Source organism: Hordeum vulgare, chromosome 1H (assembly GCF_904849725.1).
Source record: "Hordeum vulgare subsp. vulgare chromosome 1H, MorexV3_pseudomolecules_assembly, whole genome shotgun sequence".
NCBI lineage: Eukaryota > Viridiplantae > Streptophyta > Magnoliopsida > Poales > Poaceae > Hordeum > Hordeum vulgare.
Genome location: NC_058518.1, coordinates 17,293,643 through 17,315,474, shown reverse-complemented (window position 1 = coordinate 17,315,474; position 21,832 = coordinate 17,293,643). Strand labels below are relative to the sequence as shown.

General features: G+C 44.6%; 1 protein-coding gene across 2 annotated transcripts; it reads left to right on the top strand.

Moving 5' to 3' along the window:
- The first annotated feature begins 2,997 nt into the window (after positions 1–2,997).
- On the top strand, positions 2,998–5,061 carry LOC123450639 (3-hydroxyindolin-2-one monooxygenase-like). 2 transcript variants are annotated; one of them, XM_045127848.1, is made up of 3 exons: positions 2,998–3,979; positions 4,189–4,872; positions 4,911–5,061. In XM_045127848.1, the coding sequence occupies exons 1-2, from the start codon at positions 3,062–3,064 to the stop codon at positions 4,822–4,824; spliced, it is 1,554 nt and encodes a 517-aa protein (XP_044983783.1). In that variant the 5' UTR covers positions 2,998–3,061; the 3' UTR covers positions 4,825–4,872; positions 4,911–5,061. The 2 variants fall into 2 exon arrangements, with proteins under 2 accessions (XP_044983783.1, XP_044983745.1); XM_045127810.1 differs by having other exon boundaries at positions 4,189–4,920.
- Positions 5,062–21,832: the final 16,771 nt, after the last annotated feature.

Here is a 21,832-nt window from a genome sequence, read left to right as displayed (position 1 = left end):
ATAATATTTTTCTTCTCACAAAAATCACTACTCCCTCCATTTTTATATACAAGACCACAAACTCATAATGCTTTCAAAGCTAGCCTTTGATTTTTGTTTACTGGAATCATTAGTACATCACATGGACGCAAGAACATTGAGTGATGGAAGTAACTGATTGTCATTATGACTGCATGCATGGAGAATTAAATAGGTTGCTAGTAAGAGAAAATATCATTAATGATTGCCTCGATTATTGTTAGTGGCCTTGTATAGATGCAAAATGTATATTTCATGGTGACCTTTTATAAGTAAATGGAGGGAGTATTAATGTAAATGCTACTTGGGACCAACAAAAAAATTGTTGTACCTCAACAACTACTGGTGTATCCTAGCATCAGCAGGGCCCACCTCGTGGCGTCGACCTCTTGCTCTGCGGCGGCAACAAGGGTGGCCATGACCATGGCGTTGTTCCTAGCTTTTTGCGCGTGTCGGTGGTACTTCCTCCTACACGACTCGATGGCGCGCTCATCGTTTGTCATCTCCTTCTTCTCCTTGGGTTTTCCGGTGCTTTGCGGTCGCCACCGTGGGGCTTGCCTCCTTTTGCGGCTACAGGGCCAGCGGTGGCGAGGGAGGCGAGGCCAGCGGCGGCGTGTTGTCGTCCGTGGCACACGTGCAAGTCGGCGGGAGGTTTTTCGAAAAGTGTGGGGGGGGGGGGGATGGTGGCGCTGTGCCACCGAGTGGTGGGCCATGGGGGGAGAAGGGCGGGTGTCGCGCATGTCCGTCCCGACGCAAATTCGAATCAAATTTGGGCCTGGAATCGGTCACGGACACACACAAAATGGACGCATGTCCGTTTGGTTTGCCGCGTTGGGTCGAGTTTTATGTCCGCCGCGACCCAAATGTACACGCACATACAAAATGGGTCGCTTGGTTGGAGTTGCTCTTATTACCATTTCATTGGAAAAGCCGTTAATGATCAAGGGGTTTCATTTTTTGACCGTTGGTTTTTGTCACAAAATGGTTATTAATGGAAAATAGTGAGCATATGGCGACCATATAGTGACCAAAATGAAGGGGCAAAAATCAACATATTCTTTGTAGTGATATATCCCACATGACACTAGTATTCTAACACCTAAATTAAAACGTCCAAAACCTATTTCCGAGAGGGAATTTTGAAGACGGCAACATGAGGTTGAATTTCATAGGTAACTTTGTGTATAGATACTTGTTGATAAAGAATTGAGCACAATCTGGGTTTGTATGCAAAAGCTAAAACCGTTTTTCCAAGACTAGGCATTTTTTTGAATCACCAATAGTGACGGTATATCAAATCTATTAGTGGCGTGCCTATTAGTGACTAGTGGCGTGCCTATAAGGCGACATGTCATAATTGTCTTGTAATAGTGGCTCGCTGAGCCCTGCAAAAAAAAAAGTTTACGGCACGACACGACATTACAAAAGTTATGCTAGTGGCGTTTCAACAATCTCACACATATAGGACTAGTAACCTTTGTCGGATTCGACTAGGCTCCAGATAATACTTTTGGAACGCACATCACTAATATGTTGTCCCAAATTTTGTGCCGTGACACATGTTTGGCACCACTAATGACGGTCGCCTATAATCGTTTCCCCGCGATAATAATAATAATAATCATATGATGAATTTATGCATGAGGTAGTACTAGTATTGATTTGAGGGGTGATATATGAGGGGACGGCTACGGACACGGGACATACGATACCAGACCAGACCAGACCAGAGGTGGGGAGAATAACTATGTGTGGCTGGAGCCTAAGAGCAACTCTAGCAGACCCTGTATATTCATGACCTGCAAACGCATTTTGCAGTTCGTCGAATTGGGGTTTTGCGGGACGAAAAGTTGCGCTGCAGAACAGAACCCACATAATGAAACTGCATAATTTGAAAAATAAACATTCGCGGGCATGTTCAGAACCACAGTCATGATCATACAACACTACATTCATGATCATACAACACTACATTCAGTACTAGAGGGGACATCACCTACTGGAGCTACTACCTATACTACCGCACTACCCAAAATGGAGCTCACCGGAGTCGAGCTCGTGCAGTAGTAGATAGCCTACATTCAGTCGTCGTCCTCGTCGGAGGAGAGCACGACGTAGATGCGCTTCTCCGCAGTAGCTTCGCGGCGCCACTCCTCCACCTTGTGGCCGAAGGCGATGGCCGACGCAACACCCTGCTCGTAGACAACGGTGTCGATCTCCTCCTCCCTCCGGTGGCGCTGGTGATCCTCTTCGGCCTCCCGTGCACTCCGCGCTAGCAGCACGGGCAGGAGGCTATCCGCCTCCGCCGGACGGAGGAAGTCCTCTGGTCCGATGACGACCCTGGCACGTCGCTCCGGCACCGTCTCGGCCTCCGGATCCATCTTCACCGACGGGAGCCCTCTTCACCGGTGGGACGGAGGAGGACGAGCGGGAGCTCGACGCCTCGATTGAGCTGCTGCAGGAGAAGAGGTGGCCGCGCGCGCGGTCGTACTCCTTTGTCTCGCGACGGAGGAGCGACGGCGGCGGCGTCAGGCCCCAACACATGTACCGGGGGGCGGCGTGCTTACGGGCGTCGTCGGATCTGACGCGACGAGCCCTCTCGGGGTCGTCGTCCCTACGGCTACCGGAGCTGGCCATGCGCGGCGGTGGATTGGAGCGGCTACGCGGCGTAATGGAGGCGTGCGGCGGTGAGGTGGGGGGGGGGGGCTTTTCGCGACGGTGGAGGGATAGGGTTTCCATCCGCATCCAGCGGTCGAACCCGCAGTTATACCCGTCGAGGGGTCGCGTTTACGGGCCACCGTAAAACATTTCCAGGTCAGGCCGCGTTTGCAGTGTCTGTTCTGACAGGAAAATGGGCCCAAACCCGAATAATCGCCAGATTTTTTACGGGCCGACCGTTGTGCGGGGTCTGCAAGAGTTGCTCTAAGCGTACAGCTAGCATATATACGTACGTCTTGTAGATATATATAAAACCAGCTATATATCGATCATCATTCATTCATTCAGTAGAGTGAACAGAACACAAGCTAGCCTGCTGTGAGCTATGGGTGAGGTGCCAAGCGATGAGCTCCTGCTAGTCCTGGTCTCTGCCGCCCTCTTGGTGACCATCCTCGTGATGGTGCGCCGCTCGGGGAGTGCTGCGAGAGTGAGAGAAGAGTTGCTGCGCAAGCTGCCATCTCCTGGCGGCTGGCTTCCCGTGATCGGCCACCTGCACATGGTTGGCTCCCAGCCACACGTCTCCCTTGGCGACCTCGCCGCCAAGCACAGCCGCGACGGCCTCATGCTCCTCCGCCTCGGCTCTGTCCCGACGCTCATTGTCACCTCGTCGAACGCCGCGCGGGCGGTGCTCCGCACGCACGATGACGTCTTCGCTTCTCGGCCCCACAACCCCGCCACCGACATCATATTCTACGGCCCCAGTGACATCGCCTTCTGCCCCTACGGCGACCACTGGAGGCAGGTGAAGAAGATCGCCATGACGCACCTCCTCACCGCCAACAAGGTCCGCTCCTACCGCCAGGCGCGCGAGGAGGAGGCGTGTCTGGTCGTGGCCAAGCTCCGCGATGCGATGGCCGCAGGGGCCGCCCTAGACCTGGGCGAGCTGCTCAGTGCCTTCTCCACCAACATCGTGGGCCACGCCGTGTGCGGCAAGTCCTTCAGGCAGAAAGGCCACGAGAAGCTCTTCAGGGAGCTGGTGGAGACCAACTCCTTGCTCATTGGCGGCTTCAACGTGGGGGACTACTTCCCGGAGCTGCTGAAGCTGGACATCATCAGGTGGATGGTTTGCGGCAGGGCCAGGAGAGTGAACAAGATGTGGGACGACTTGCTCGAAAGCCTCATCCATGAACATGAGAGCAAGCCGGCGCCGGCGTTGGGCGACGACACCGACTACATCCACGACTTGCTTTCGATTCAGAAAGAGTACAACCTCACAAGGGAGCAGGTCAAAGCTCAGTTGGTGGTACGTACGCTACGTACTATGACCTACATTTTTCTTTTTCTTTTTTTAATAATTTAGGTTGCTTACCACATAGGAGTATATCATGTGGTTACTATGACCTGCACCTCGCATACATACATACTGTACATAGTTGCTGCTGCTGTTGACGATTATTCTTTTACCAGATCAATAGCTGATCCGTATGTATTTATGTATGCACATATATGTAGATCATGTTTGGAGCTGGCACGGACACATCATACATAGTGATGGAATACGCCATGGCTCGGCTCATGCAAAACCCCGACCTCATGACCAAGCTACAGGCCGAGGTGAGGAGTAGCATACCCAAGGGGAAACACATGGTCACAGAGGACGATCTTAACCATCTGGCCTACCTAAAGGCCGTGATCAAGGAGACACTCCGGCTTCACATGCCTGCGCCGCTTCTGGTGCCCCATCTCGCCATGGCCGACTGCGTCATAAACGGCTACACCATACCGTCCGGGACGCGCGTCATCGTCAATAGCCGGGCTATCGCGAGGGATCCCAGCAGCTGGGAGAGCGCGGAGGAGTTCCTGCCTGAGCGCTTCATGCAAGGCGGCAGTGCTGCGGCCATGGATTATAAGGGGAACGGTTTCCTCTACCTGCCGTTCGGGACGGGGCGGAGGATATGCCCCGGTATAAACTTCGCCATTGCCGCCATTGAAATCATGCTAGCCAATCTCGTGTACCACTTCGACTGGAAGCTGCCACCGGGATCAGCGGAACGGGGGATAAGTATGACAGAATCATTTGGGCTCACCGTGCACCGCAAGGACAAGCTCCTCCTTGTCCCTCTGGTACCACAAGATTATGAGACATAATGGTCCATTCAAAGTGTTGTGCACACAAGATTGGACACCCCATTCTTTACTATCTATCGCAATATTATTATCGGTCTTGTGGCTTTTGGACTTCAATTCTTGTTAGGCTGTCGTATTGATTATTGAATAAACAAAGCATTGTATCATCAAAACGAACTTCATATATGCATCGTCAAGTGATTAGTTATGATGAGATAACACTATTGTACGTAGTGTCAATACATGAAGATTCCGATTCGCTTTGGTCACTCGGACAGATTGACGCCGCATATCAGTAACCCGGCATTGGGGTATACACGGTTGGCTACCATATTCTTCCTTCCCATTGCTTATCGCCGCCTGCCAAAACCATACCAAATTCTCCCTCCCGCGTCGACGATGCCGCAACTCGCAGTCTCGGATGCTTCGATCCATCGTCTGCCCCCTCCCAGGCATCACTAATCATAAATTGCCGCCGCCAGACGTCTTGAGAATAAGAGGACGCTGGATGACAAAGTGGCACGGAAGGCGATTTAGGAGAAGGAGGTGGCCCCAAAGGTAACCCACACCTTTGGGCGGGCTGTCCGGCGGCCGAAAAAGAAGAATCTTCCCCTTCAACTGGGGCGTCCACTAGTTGTGGCAACAATACTGGCCGATTTCAGCCAAGTAAGTTCCACCGTCGGCCGTTCAGGAGCTCATCGTCCTCTTCCCCGAACTACTACCAGAACGACCTTGCCACCGTTATGCAGACACATTTCTCCTCAAACGAGGCCGGCGAGACTGAGCCTATTGTCCACATTGTCGTCTTCTCCTCGACTCATGCTGAAGGACGACATGGCAACCAAGGCCTCGACCTCAACGAGGCTGCCTACATTAACTCGCGTGCACTACAATGGATAACACTGACTTAGTATGCCACCGCGGGTGCCCGATAGCCTTTCAGTGACACTGATAGTGACATTGAGAACCATGGAAATTTTGTCAATGAACTGCCTCACGCTGGCGTTAGCAATGATAATGTGCATATTCCTGACATTTTTTGTCAACAACGTGCTTGTGTTGCATGAATGTTGCTAACAACGTGCATGTGTGCATTGAATGGTTCTACCAATGTGTATTTGTGCATTGAATTTTGCTGGCAAATTGTATTTGTGCATAGAGTGATGCCGTTGTCATTATGTCCATGATACATGATGGTGGTGTCCGTTCCGAGGCCTGTGAAGCTGATCAAGTGCAAGAAGAGGAAGAAGATATCATGGATGTTGGGACTAGTAAGAAAGTGAAGGGGAGATCCAGGAGAGGCTTATTGCCAAATAAAGAAGATGACAAGGTCTTATGGAAATCTTGGATTGCGATAAGCTGGAGCCAATAACCGGCACCCAACAAACATGTGGAACATATTGGCAATGGATAAAAGTTGAGTTCGATGAGCCGAGACGATACCACTCATATTACAAATTTGTAATGAGCCGAGAACATATTGACAGGTGGCAAAGTTGTGTCTCAAAAAGCCCTAAACCACCACTATATATAGGAGGAAGGGGGAGGGGCTAGCCTTGAGGGACAAGGCCATCAAGGTGTGCCGGCCGCCAGCAGGAGGAGGACTCCTCCTCCAATTCGGTTTGGGAAGGAGGAGTCCTCCTCTTCCTTCCCACCTCCCTCTTTCCTTTTTTTTTTCTTTTCTTCTGGTATGTTTTTATGTGGCACCATAGCCCTTTTGGGCTGATTCCACCAGCTCAATAAGGACTTGTGGCGCCACCCTAGGGCCTTGAGCTCACTCTCAGGTGGGTGGGCCCCTTCCGGTGAATACCCAAAACCCATTCGTCACTCCCGGTACACTGCCGGAATTGCCCGAAACTTTCCGGTGACCAAATGAAACCAACCTATATATCAATCTTCGTTTCCGGACCATTCCGGAAACCCTCGTGACGTCCGTGATCTCATCCGGGACTACGGACAACATTTGGTAACCACACATATAACTCAACTATACTAAAAACATCATCGAACCTTAAGTGTGCAGATCCTGCGGGTACGAGAACTATGTATACATGACCCGAGGCACTCCTCGGTCAATATCCAATAGCGGGACCTGGATGCCCATTTTGGATCCTACATATTCTTCGAAGATCTTATCGGTTGAACCTCAGTGCCAAGGATTCATATAATCCCGTATGTCATTCCCTTTGTCCTTCGGTATGTTACTTGCCCGAGATTCGATCGTCGGTATCCGCATACCTATTTCAATCTCGTTACCGGCAAGTCTCTTTACTCGTTCCGTAATACAAGATTTCGTGACTTACACTTAGTCACATTGCTTGCAAGGCTTGTGTGTGATGTTGTATTACCGAGTGGGCCCCGAGATACCTCTCCGTCACAAAGAGTGACAAATCACAGTCTTGATCCATACTAACTCAACAGACACCTTCAAAGATACCTGTAGAGCATATTTATAGTCACTCAGTTACGTTGCGACATTTGATGCACACAAGGTATTCCTCCGGTGCCAGTGAGTTATATGATCTCATGATCATAGGAACAAATATTTGACACGCAGAAAACAATGGCAATAAAATGACATGATCAATATGTTACGTTCATAGTTTGGGTCTAGTCCATCACATGATTCTTCTAATGATGTGATCCAGTTATCAAGTGACAACAGTTGCATATAATCAGAAAATCTTGACTATCATTGATCAACTGACTAGTCAACTAGAGGCTTGCTAGGGACATTGTTTTGTCTATGTATCCACACATGTATCTATATTTTCATTCAATACAATTATAGCATGGATAATAAACAATTATCTTTAAACAGAAAATATAATAATAACTATTTATCATTGCCTCTAGGGCATATTTCCAACACTAGAGTAGTGGAGCTACCCTAAATTTGTTGGGAGGGCCAGAGAGGGAACTAGGCTGATGGAAACCACAATTTTTCTGCTCCCAATGTCCAAATTCACCTTGGCACTTCACCGTTTTCTCGGCATGGGCGGGCCACGACACAGTTTTGTTTGCATGTAACTCCGTCCCTGGTCCTACACCATGCATTTGATGTCAAATAGGAGTATATATGACACCGAAATTTTTTTTATGGCAACCGAAATGTATCTACCGTAGGAGATGATGTGGCTGGGCTAGCCCACATTTACATCGCGTGATTTGTGGCTGTCCCATATTTTTTGTATCACCAAAACAAAGGTATGACATATGTTGCAGCAGCGTTTTTTTAATCCAAATGCCCTAAAAACAGTTTTATTTTTTGCGAACATGCTTCATTGAGCCATGTGGTCAAGTACGAAAGTAATTTGTCACCCTCTACATCTTGTTCATTTTTCGGTTTAGTCGGCACCTCCATTGTCGGTGTCACGGTGTTTGTTTTCGGACCTCTGTTGTTGATTCCATGCTAGGTTGCTATAGTATCATTCTCGTCCCTCCATCCCCAAGTAATTAAGTGCACGTCTAGTTTTGTCAATAATCCAAACAATGGAAATTTGACATATATAATAAAAAAAGATGCATTCCCTCCAATCCCTATCCCTGCTTTAGAACACTTTAGTAGCAATGTTTACGGTGTTAAAAAATGCAGTATCTAATTTGTCTTTGCGTACAGAGAGAATTCAATGTTTTTATGGCAAGCTATAAGTAACATCACGAAACAAATAAAAAAAAGGAATGATGCACTGGTAGTTTACACCTCTCCAGCATTAGTCCCGAATAATGACTGGTCATTGGTAATTTTACAGCAGTATTGTACTGGTATTTTACATCAGGGAACAATGCTTGCATGAAAAAAACTGCAGTAGTTGTACTGGGAATTTTACATCAGGGAACAATGCTTGCGTGAAAAAAGGTAAATAATCAATCAATGGCGCCTTCTTCTCATCAGTGTAATAGAAAGGTCAACAGAAAAATGACTGGTCATTGGTAATTTTACGTCAAGCTACAAATCCTGAATGCTTGCATGAAAAAGGGTATATAATGAAAAAAAAATGTAAATAATGAGTGCACCTTTCTCTCTTGAGCATAGCCCATGGACATGCTGCATGCTGTCGATTTGGCTGTATGCCTCCTAGATGCATGAAAAAATGATAAATAACGAATCATATGGATCCATCAATGATTTGTGGAACCGACTCAATTTTTTTTTCATGATGCATTATAGATGGAAACGTTCATATATATACACATATACACTTATCTCTTTAAACACGCACACACCTTATTTCTATGAACACATTTGAAACAGTAAACCGGCATATCATCTTAAGATTGACGATGCCACCGTAGGCGCCTCGTGGTTGACAAAAATGTATCTTTCCACTGAATGTGCATCACCAAAAACCCTACAATAAATCCAAAAATAATACGAGCAGTAGAACTTATATCCTGATAGGTGAAAATACCAATGCCTTCAAAGATCCAACCACGGATTGGTTCACGGGACTGGTTCACATCTGCCGGGACCAAATCACCAGTTCAAATCTGCATTATAGGTGAATGCGCCGAGATCTGATGCTCCCAATGGGGCACAACAATATCTTGGGCTCGGTCAGATCTACCGACCGACAGCTTGCAGAATTAATATTGTATTCTAGTGTTGAATCACCATTGGTACCTACTGCTACATGTTGCGTCAAAGTGTGCAAAATGTGCTTGGCTAGATAGTTTACACAAGAGTCATAATTTCCCTCCATGTGTGCCAAATATCTTGGTGCAATTATAGGCTTTGCGTGGTGGATGTGTGTCAGGTTATCTCCATCACGCTGGCACAAAAAACAGAAGGATAAGAAGATAACCCAGGCCCGCTGGCAAAAAAAACAAAAGGATAAGAAGATAACCCAGGCCCCATAATCCGGCAAGTAAAGGCATGGCCCAAATGTGTATGCTGCTAGCATTAAAACCAATTGATGTTGAGGTCTCCGAATAAGGTTATTTGCGAGTAAGGTAACATCAAAAGTCGTTATTTTTTAAGGGTTGTGCACCGAAGCACAATTCTATAGCAAATTGAAAAAACCGGGGAACAAATGCCAGAGTAAGCAATGAGTACAGGTTCTCTAGAAAATCATATTGCTGCCATAGTTTTATTCAATTGTCAAGCATACCTTCTATATTTAGGGATAAATGTTTGACACTACAAATTCTTATGGCTTAGTTGGACGTCAATGGATGAATATAGCAGAGACAAAGAAATAACGTAAATTTCTATAGTCCTTCATTTCCTTTTCGGATGAATATTGTAGCTAATTAACGTAAAATTGAATTAGATACACTAGTGAGGAAAAACTGCAGCTTTGCATCTCAACAAAAGAGTAGCATAATGTTGTAATGTGAATAATAAACACCATATGTGAGACTACCTCCGAGCAGTAAATTTGTGGATAGTCGCTGACATCTAGAAATAATGTTGATGTTGTAGCAATTAGCACGTCCAATGCTCCATGAAATGAATGAATGGATCCAATGCTCTGTAGTCCCACTGAATAATACATTTGCTCATATCTACAGATGTGATAGAGACGTCGGTGAGGGGGGAGTACCCGTGACCTCCTACTCCCTCCGTCCCGGTGTAGAAGTCATCTTAGGTTGTGCATCATGAACAAGAAGGAGAGAAAACAAGAGAAATCAATGCTAATTAGCTAATTAATAGCGCTGCATGCAATGAATTAACCACTGCATGTCATGCTAGTTAGTCTTTAAGTCATTAGAGCAAGTACAATAAGGTACAGTCAGCAGACTGTAAGGATTAAAATACTATATTTTTGCTGAATTGGATGAGAGAGAAGAGGAGAGAGAAGGGAAGCGGGCTCTTCGTGAAGAGCCAGCTCTAGCACGTGCTCCTAGGTGCTTTGTGAGAATGAAAGGTGGGCCATATATGATAAAAGTAGTACTATTTTGTAGCTAACTATTGTACAAGCTAGCTATAAAGTGGGGGCTATAAGATAGCTTATAGCCAACAGTTGGCTATACTATTAACCATGCTCTTAAAAACATACACGTCTCACGTCTCTTAGTGGTTGATTCCTTTACTCATGTCAAAAAAAAAAGAAACAAGACGAACGTTAATACGCCACGCCTAAGTGTTTGTGGATTATTTGATTTTCATATGTTGACTTATACACATAGTTTTAAATAGCCCGCAATAGCGCCGCTATGCCTTGCTATAGCCATTTCAACAACGTGCCGTTAAATGGTATCATGTACAAATATACCGCTATTGCCCGCTATAGCGCTACGCTATAGCTTATTTATAGGCTTGCCGCTATTTGCCATAGCACACTATTTAAAACATTACTTATACAACGGGACGGAGGTAGTATAGGATCTCACCAAACCGGGCCGAAATCAGGACGCAAATTTGACATGCATGGGTTGTCTAATGGTTGTATGGGCTGTCCCGTGGAACCCAATAAACTACTCAAATCTGCATGGGACCAAGAATAGCAAGCATGCTACCGTAAATGAGACGCTCAATTCCAGTTGAAACACGATGGTTGTAGATTCTATTAGAACCACGGTTTGAAAGATCACTAAGAAAAAGTACAATAAGGTGACATAAGTAGGCTATAAGGATTAAAATATTATATTTTTGCTTAGTTGGAGGAGAGAGATGAGGAAAGAGAAGAGCGACGGACTCTTGGTGAGTAGTCAGCTGCAACACGAGACCCCAGATACTTTGTGAGATTGTAAGGTGACCCAATCACTACTAAAGTAGTACACATCTAAAATTTACTATTGTGCATGCCGGCTATTAGGTTGCCTCTATATGACATGACAACTCTTTATAACCGATTGTTGGCTATATTATTAACCATGCTCTAATGGCTGCCAGAGGTTTAATTTCTAACGATTCGCTGCTATCCTAAATGGGATGGCCGAGACCAGACCACCTAATCGAATCTGACATACATGGGTTGGCCAATGGCTGCATAAGGCTGTTTCCAATGCAAAGGTGCTAAGATGTGGTGTTAAGAGATTAAATAGCTTAGCAACTCAACTTTTCAATGCATAGGTGCTTAACTTGTTGTTGCTAAGCTCACTCTATTTAATAATTTAGCACATAAACTCTCTCATGCATTGGTCATCTTCTTTCATTCAAGTGGTTTGGCTAGGTTCACGTGTATGTCATTGGTTCTTTCTGGGATCATCAAAGTGTTCTCTTTCCTTCTTCATTGCTATGCCATATCATTTTTTTGCTTATGTGGCATGCTTAGTACCTGTCCACAATGAAACACTGGGAAGGGCCTAAGTGGACACAATCACCGGCTTAAATCTTACTAAGTTCGAGAATCGCCCGCAAATGCGATGCCCCGGACGAAATCACCACCCCAAATCTAATTTGTATTTTGTTCCCCCAATCGATATCTCCAATCTGCATGGGACCAAGGATCCTTGGCACCTGGTACCACATCACCATTTCAGATCTAACATGCATTGGATTCCCAATAGACCCAATCATCGATCGGTATCAAATCTTACTAGGACCGAGTATCGCTAGCATGGTACCTTAATTTTGACGCCCGACACCAAATCACCAGCAGCAATTTTACATGCATGGGCTGCCCAATGGACCCAATCAGCTACTCAAAACATACAATGACCCAGAATCGCTGGCATGCTACTGTAAGTGCGATGCCGGGGACCGAGAATCGCTGCCATGCTACTGTACATGCATGCGCTGTACCCAAGACCCATTCATTGGCTAAAATTTGTCTCGGACAAAGAATCAAAGGCAACACCCCGGACACAGTTCAACTAAAATCTGAGGCTACCCAATGGATGCATTCGAGGACCCTACCACGGGCTCAAATCTACCAGAGAAATCAATGTAGCATCGGCACGTGATCATGCATGCATTCACGACAGACGCAACACTTTGGTAAAAGGTAAACTGGAAGACCGAATGCCTGGGGTGATAGTTACTAACCTGTAGTAAAAGTCCTAAACAAATGAAAAGATACCACGTACCTTTCCACTATGCGTAGATCTCTGATTTTGAGTGTTGGCGTCGACTTCCGGCCACTTAAATGCCGTTTGATCAAGATTCGGGCCATATTTCCAGTGCTGACAGCGAGTATTCAGAGCTTCCTGACACCACGTACTTAAAGTCCGTAATTTTAATTTGTGTTCAAACTGAAGACACTTCGTGTATAAACTGGACAATATCTTTTTAATTATTAAAGTTTCGGTCGAATACTCATCTGTTAAAAAAGCATTTCATTTTTAAGCTTATTTTAACTTCATATTTTTGTGTGTTTAATATACATCATTCAAAGCCACCTCATCAATTTTCAACCATTTTGACTTCATTTGCTATTCACATGCATTTAATGATTTCTTTTGAGCGAAATGACCATAAAATTAAAAATCACAACAAATAAACTCTGCAGATGGACATCTAGTTCCGGTTAATAGCACCAATCGGGACTACAGGGGATCGCAGGGTCCCAGGTCTGACGCAATCTTGCCACGACACCTCTAGTCCCGGTTGGAACACCAACCGGAATTAAAGGTCATAAATGAACCGGGTCTAAAGTCTGGCCTTTGAAACCGGAACTAGTGGTCACATTAGTTCCGATTCAAAACCAAACCGGAACTAATGCTCCGGACGAAAGCTCTATTTTCTAATAGTGTATATTTAACCAGAACAACGCTTAAAAGCAGGCCGTGTCCTACACAGTAGCGGAGATAGCTTAAATTTGTTGAGTAGGACACCGAGGCAACTAGGCTGGTGGAAATCACAATTTTTTGCCCTGAAAGTCTAGATTCACCATCACACTTCACTGTTTTCTCTTGGGCATGGGCGGGCCACGACACAATTTTGTTTGCACGTAGCTCCGTCCCTGGTCATAGAAAATGCATGTGAGATCAGCCCGAGCAAGTGATGTCAAATATGGCACCCAAAAACAAATTTATGCCACTCAAAAGTTGATTCTAGGGCAACCGAAACATATCTTCCATAGTAGATGATGAAAAATAGAGCACCCGAATTTTTTTCTCCTTGTTGTGCCTCTCCCTTGCTACAAAAGGGATTGGGCCACTTTGCTACTACTGTTGCTACTGTTGTTACTCTGCTGCTGTTGCTACTGCTGTTCCTTGCTACTTCGTTGTTACTTGTCGCAAGATCTTTTTTCGTCTCAGTTGGCGGGAAAGAATAGTTCCCCGTCCACTAGCAATTTACTGGCGCCATTGATACAACAGTTAGGAATAGTCTGCCGTCAACAGATCTGTTTCTGACACCGTTGCTATCATACTACTTTGCTACTGATACTTTGTTTGCAGACACTAATCTTTCAGGTGTGGTTGAATCTGACAAACTCAGCTGCTAATACTCAAGAATATTATTTCGTTTCCCCTTGTGAGCGAATCAACAAATTTGGGTCGAATACTCTACCCTCGAAAACTGTTGCGACCCCCTACACTTGTGGGTTATCAAGGATCAAGTCAAGAACTCATCCAAGTAAGTGTCACAAACTCATCTCTTGCATTTACTTTGTTTGCCAGTTGCCTCTCGTTTTCCTCTCCCCCACTTCACCAGTTTGACTTTTTCGTTTGCCTTTTTCGTTCACCCTTTCTTTCGCTTGCTTTCTGTTTGCTTGTGTTGCCATGTGCATTTAATATGCTTGCATCTTCGCTTGCTGAAAATCTATTGATATGGATCTTCATCCACTTGCTAATCTCTTTAAGATATCCAATTATGTTGATCCAATTGCTAGTGAGTTGAGTGCACTTGAGTATCTTTATGGAGTTTTGCTTGAGATGCGTGAATCTGAAAATTGTGAGGAAGAAATTTATGAAGTGATTCACGAGGGCTCCTTGGATGAAAAGCATGATTGCAATGGTTTCACTATAAATTCTATTTGTGACAATCATGCTAAAAATATGCAAAACCCTAAGCTTGGGGATGCTAGTTTTCCTATGACCACTACTTATTGCAATAATCATGATTGTGGTGATGATCTTTCTTATGATCTTGAAAATTTGTTTAAACCTCATGATGAATATGATATTTGCAATAATATTGAAAGTGGATTTGGAAAAGTCATGACTTTAGTTGATGATAATCCCACTATTTTTAAAGAGCGTCAACTTTGCATGCATGTGGATCATGAAAAGAATATCCTATGTGATAGTTACATTGTTGAATTCGGATATGATGCCACATGTAATTATTATGAGAGAGGAAAATATGGTGGTAGAAACTTTCATATCACTAAGTCACCTCTCGTTATGTTGAGATTTCTCTTGTCTCTTTCTTCTTCCTTGCATATGGTAACTATTGGTTGTCTTGACAATCTGTTTTCCTATAAAATGGCTATGCATAGGAAGTATGTTAGACTTAGATGTGATTTTCACATGCTTTATGATGCTCTCGTTGTGCTTCAATTCTTGTCTTTTGTGTGAGCATCATTGAATTATCAATGCCTAGCTAAGGGCGTTAAACAATAGCGCTTGTTGGGAGGCAACCCAATCAATTCACCTTTTTCTTTCTGTTTTGTTGCGTCCATACCATCATAATTCTGTTGTGATTGTGTTTTTTGTGTTTCTTTTTTGTGTTTGAGCCAAGCAAAACCTTTATGACTAGTCTTGGTGATGGTTGTTTGATCCTGCTGGAAAAAGATAGAAACTTTTCGCTCACGAGATGATTTTTCATTTTTATTCAGAAAGAGCTTTTGAGTTGATTCTTTTTGCTGCTGGTTGATATGCCTTTTTCCCAGGCAGTCCTAATTTTTCAAATTTTTTGAGGTACCAGAAGTGTACGAAGTATACAGATTGCTACAGACTGGTCTGTTTTTGACAGATAGTGTTTTTGTTGAGTTGGTTGCTTGTTTTGATGAAACTATGGTTACTATCGGGGGGGGGGGGAGTACTAGCCATGGAAAAGTGAGAATACAGTAGCCCAACACCAATATAGATATAATTCAAGTTTTCTACAGTGCCAAAAGAGGTGGTAGTTTGTTTTCTTGTGCTAATGTTATCACGAGTTTCTGTTTAAGTTTTGTGTTGTGAAGTTTTCAAGTTTTGGGTGATGTTCTCATGGACAAAGAGATAAGGAGTGGAAAGAGTGTTGAAAATATGCCCTAGAGGCAATAATAAAATGGTTATTATCATATTTCCTTGTTCATGATAATCGTCTATTGTTCATGCTATAATTGTATTAACAGGAAATAGTAATACATGTGTGAATAAATAGATCACAATGTGTCCCTAGCAAGCCTCTAGTTGGCTAGCTCGTTGACAATAGATCATCATGGTTTCCTGATCATGGGCATTGGATGTCATTGATAACGGGATCACGTCATTGGGAGAATGATGTCATGGACAAGACCCAATCCTAAGCGTAGCACTAGATCGTATTGTTCGTATGCTAAAGCTTTTCTAATGTCAAGTGTCTTTTCCTTCGACCGTGAGATTGTGCAACTCCCAGATACCGTAGGAGTGCTTTGGGTGTATCAAACATCACAACTTAACTGGGTGACTATAAAGGTGCACTACGGGTACCTCTGAAAGTATCTGTTGGGTTGGTACGAATCGAGATCGGGATTTGTCACTCCGCGTGACGGAGAGGTATCTCTGGGCCCACTCGATAGAACATCATCATGAGCTCAATGTGACTAATGAGTTAGTCAGACGATGACGTGCTACGGAACGAGTAAAGAGACTTACCGGTAACGAGATTGAACAAGGTATAGGTATACCGACGATCGAATCTCGGGCAAGTTCTATACCGATAGACAAAGGGAATTGTATACGGGATTGATTGAATCCTTGACATCGTGGTTCATCCGATGAGATCATCATGGTGCAAGTGGGAGCCACCATGGGTATCCAGACCCCGCTGATGGTTATTGGCCGGAGAGGTGTCTCGGTCATGTCTTCCTGTCTCCCGAACCCGTAGGGTCTACACACTTAAGGTTCGATGACGCTAGGGTTATAGGGAATTGTTATACGAGGTTACCGAAGGATGTTTGGAGTCCTAGATGAGATCCCAGACGTCACGAGGAGCTCCAGAATGGTCCAGAGGTAAAGATTGATATATAGGACGGATGGTTTTGGACACCGGAAGTGTTTCGGGCGTCACCGGTAACGTACCGGGACCATCGGAAGTGGCCCCGGGGGTCCACCGGAAGGGGGCCACGACCCCGGGAGGCTAGATGGGCCAAGTGCGGGAGGGAACCAGCCCCTAGGTGGGCTGGTGCGCGCCCCACACTCAGCCCAAGGCGCAGGAGGTGGAGAGGGGGGGGGGGAAACCTTAGGCGCTGGTGGGCCTAAGGCCCACCTAGCGGTGCGCCAGCCCCTCCCCCTGCCCTGGCCGCCGCACCTCCCATCTGGGGGCTGCCGCACCACCTAGGGTGGGAACCCTAGGGGTGGCACCCCCCCTCCCCTCCTCCTATATACAGTGGGGGTTTCGGGGCTGTTTGACACACAGTTTTCCCTCTCCCTCGGTGCACCCCTGCTCTTCTTTCTCCTCCTCTCTGCCGGTGCTTGGCGAAGCCCTGCCGGGAGACCTCGTCTCTCCATCGACACCACGCCGTCGTGCTGCCGGAGATCTTCTCCAACCTCTCCCTCCTCCTTGCTAGATCAAGGTGCGGGAGACGTCACCGGGCTGCACGTGTGTTGAACGCGGAGGTGCTGTGGTTCGGCACTAGATCGGAATCACACCGCGATCTGAATCGCCGCGAGTATGACTCACTACAGGAATTAGCTTCTTTTCCGTCTGTCATCACAGACGGCAAAGAGTAAATCCCGGACGGCAAAGAGAATATCACAGACGGCAAAGAATCCCACGACCAACAAAATTTCTGCGTCAGCCTAGGACGACATCCTAGCTTCTTTGCCGTCTGTCTACCCAGAGCGGACGACAAAGAGCTTTGTCGTCAGCTTTTCATAGGAGCAGTCGGCAAAGTGGCCGAGACGGCAGCCGACACGCGTTGCCTCCGTTAGGGCTAACGGAGGCTTTGCCGTCTGCCTCCCCCCTCTTCTTTGCCGTCAGCCTCCCCCTCTTCTTTGCCGTCAGCCTCCACCTCCCCCCTCCTCTGTGCCCTCTTCTTTCCCGTCTGCCCCCCTGGAAGCAGACGGCAAAGATACTATATGGCCAGCTGCTACTTCCCAGGTTGCACAGCTGGGCGCCACGTGGCACCTTTGCCGTCGGCTGGCAGACGACAATGACCTTTGCCATCAGTTGGCAGACGGCAAAGAGCCTATATTGTCACATTTTTTTTTATTTTTTCTATTTCACAGCACATATACATATAATTCATAGCACATATATATGATAAATAGGTCACAACACATATATGATATAGTTGCACATATATCAAAAGAACCATTTGTTCATCAACGTACATCCCATATATCAAAAGAACCAACACATACAAAGTTTCATCCATATATACATACATATAGTTGCACATATATTGTTCATCCATATATACATATACATATAGTTCCACATTGTTCATCAACTCAAATAAAAACGGAAACTAAAGCAATCCAATGCCAGCTTCCATGCATGTAGTACATCCATTCTGCAAAATGGGAATAAGAAAGTCAGAAGAAGAAGAACAACAACATATATATGACAAATAAGCTAAATTGAAGAAGAAAGAGAAGAATGAAGAAGAGAACAAGGAGAAGAAAAACAAGAAGAAGAAGGAGGAGGAGGAGGAGAAGGGGAAGGAGAAGGAGAAGGAGGAGGAGAAGAAGAAAAAATAAGAGAAGAAGAAGGAGAAGAAGGAGGAGAAGAAGGAGGAGAGAAGAAGAAGGAGAAGAAGGAGGGCTCCTTCTCCTTCTTCTCCTCCTTCTCCTTCTTCTTCTCTTCTTCTTCTCCTCCTCCTTCTTCTTCTCCTTCTCCGTCTCCTTCTCTTCTTCTTCTCTTCTTCTTATTCTTCTTCCTTCTTTTCATTTCTCCTCTTCTCCTCTTCTTGGAGCTAAATTAGCTAACTATGTCTTTTTGGAGCTAAATGGGCTAATTATGTCATTATAGAGGAAAACAAGCTAAGTATATAACATTAATGAGCTAACGAAGGTTCTTTTGCCATTTTGAGCTTATAATGTCTTTTAGGAGCTAAATTGGCTAATTATGTCACTGTTGGGGAAATTAAGGCAAGTAGAATATGAAAGAGGAGAAGAAAGAGGAGGAGGAGAAGAAGAAGAAATAAAGAAGAAGGAGGAGAAGGAGGAGGAGGAGGAGAAGGACTAGAAGGTCCTTGGCCTTCTCCTCCTTCTCCTCCTCCTCCTCCTCCTCCTCCTCCTTCTCTTATTCTTCTTCTTCTTTCCTTTCATTTTTCCTATTTCTTCTCCTCTTCTCCTCTTGTTGCAGCTAAATTAACTAACTATGTCTTTTTGGAGCTAAATGGACTAATTATCCCATTTTAGAGGAAAACAAGCTAAGTATATAATATTAATGAGCTAACCAAGGTTCTTATGCCATTTTGAGGTTATTATGGCATTTTGGAGCTAAATGGGCTAATTATGTCATTGTTGGGATAATTAAGGCAAGGAGAATATGAAAGAGGAGAAGAAATAGGAGGATGAGGATAAGAAGAAGAAATAAAGAAGGAGGAGAAGGACTAGAAGGTCCTTGGCCTTCTCCTCCTTCTCCTCCTCCTTCTTCTGTTCTTCTTCTTCTTCTTCTTCTTTCTTTTGATTTTTCCTATTTCTTCTCCCCTTCTCCTCTTCTTGGAGATAAATTAGCTAACTATGTCTTTTTGGAGCTAAATGGGCTAATTATCCCATTTTAGAGGAAAACAAGCTAAGTATATAATATTAATGAGCTAACCAAGGTTCTTATGCCATTTTGAGGTTATTATGGCATTTTGAAGCTAAATGGGCTAATTATGTCATTGTTGGGGAAATTAAGACAAGGAGAATACGAAAGAGGAGAAGAAAGAGGAGGAGGAGGAGAAGAAGAAGAAATAAAGAAGAAGGAGGAGAAGGAGGAGGAGGAGGAGAAGGACTAGAAGGTCCTTGGCCTTCTCCTCCTTCTCCTCCTCCTCCTTCTCCTTCTTCTCCTCCTCCTTCTTCTCCTTCTCCTTCTCTTCTCTTTCTCTTATTCTTTTTGTTCTTCCTTTTTATTTCTCCTCTTCTCCTCTTCTTGGAGCTAAATTAGCTAACTATGTCTTTTTGGAGCTAAATGGGCTAATTATCCCATTTTAGAGGAAGACAAGCTAAGTATATCTATACCTATACTAATTAGAGACTCTCTAGAAATTACCACAATAATTAAAAATTACCGGCCGTTCATCTGATGGGACCGAGTTATAACGGTGTAGATTAACCGATGTAATCCTTGCAATCTAAGAAAAAAAAGTAGGGTATCTTTAAAAAACAAATCCAGAGTCTATTAGTCATTAACAATTGAATTTGTCCCATGATGATCTATTCCACCGAGGAACATAAACCTCCTCTAGAAACCCTAGAGCCATCCTCTTCGTGCCATCCTCAACTTCGAAGTTTCATACTAGACGACCTTGAGTAAGACGTGCAGCCTGGACTGGATGGCGTCCCATGCAGGACTGCGTGCTGGCCATTCTCATCGTCAGCTAGCATGGCTGCATGATGTTGACATCTACTAATGTGAAGGCATCTAATCGGTGCTACATGCGAAGCTATACGGCGACCGTGCCGTCGCAAGAGCAAGAGCACGTACATGCTTGGGACACCGATGTATACAATCTTTCTTTGAGGTAGGCCATACATGCTTGGCTTTATTTAAGAAAAAATATATGCATGGCTTGATTTGTTGGGAGTCCTATAGAAACCCTAGCGCCTTCCTTTTTTGCCAGCCTCAACTTGAATATTTCATACTGGACGGTCTTGAGGAAGACATGGAGCCTGGACTGGATGGCCTCCCATGCAGGAACTGCATGCTGGGCTTTGCAATCGAGAGCTAGCATGGCTGCATGATGTTGATGTCTAATCTGAAAGCCTCTAATCGGGACTACGTGCATAGCAGCACGCGGCCGGCGCCGGCGCAAGAGCACACACATGCTTGAGTCAACATGCAATCTTTTTTGAGGCAGCTCATATACTCTTGGACTGTTTTTAGAATATAATATATACTTGGATTGATTTGCTGGGACAAATAAGTATACACTTTGAGGCAGGCCGTTGATTGATACAAGCTATGATTTCGACCGGCCGGAAACAAACAGAGTTACGACAACATGGTCTAATTGATTTTGATGGACAACTTGGCCTACACTTTTGTGTAGCAGCAAAACACACCAGTTTCAAAGACGACGTACGAGACGTTGATGCAGGGTTGCGCACCAGCGTTGGCCAGGGAGACCAGGTGGGACAACAGGCCGACCTTGACCTTACACATGCTCACTGCAAGCAAGTAACCAAATTCATGGTAGGATCTTTATTTTCTCACAAGTTTTATTCCTTTATTTTGTTTTCATGGGCATGTATAATGGAGAAATTCATGTATAAGGTGGATATCTATAATATTATACAAAAGAATTACAAATAGGCTTCCAAAAGGGTAAAAACATGAATGATCTTCTTATGTTATAATCTAGCTAGATTTTTTCCGAGATGCTTTTTAAGTAGTGTTCACCATTTTTTATTAGAACAAAATTTCTTTGCTTTGGCTGCTTGATTTCTATTTCTTAAAAATAAGAAGAAACAAACACATATTTTACATTTTATATGGTAGACGGATGAATACCCATAATATAAATGAAATTACACAATAAAGTGTTTCATGATCGTGTACCTTATGTGCATATTTTTATTTGTATATATTAGCTATGTGCAAGATATTTTGTTCATATAGACAACTAAAAAGGATAACTGACTAATTCGGACAACCATGTGTTTATGGGAATTCAAGCAAGATAGAAAACATCACCATCTGAATCGGGCATCTCAAGTTTGATCATAATCATCAACCATTAATATGGTAATTACTCTTTTTTATCACGGAACAACTGCCATCCATTGTGATTCTTGATTCTTCTTATTACTTTCTAGGAGGAAATGTTGAGGTGTTTGTGTTCTCTACCTCGAAAAA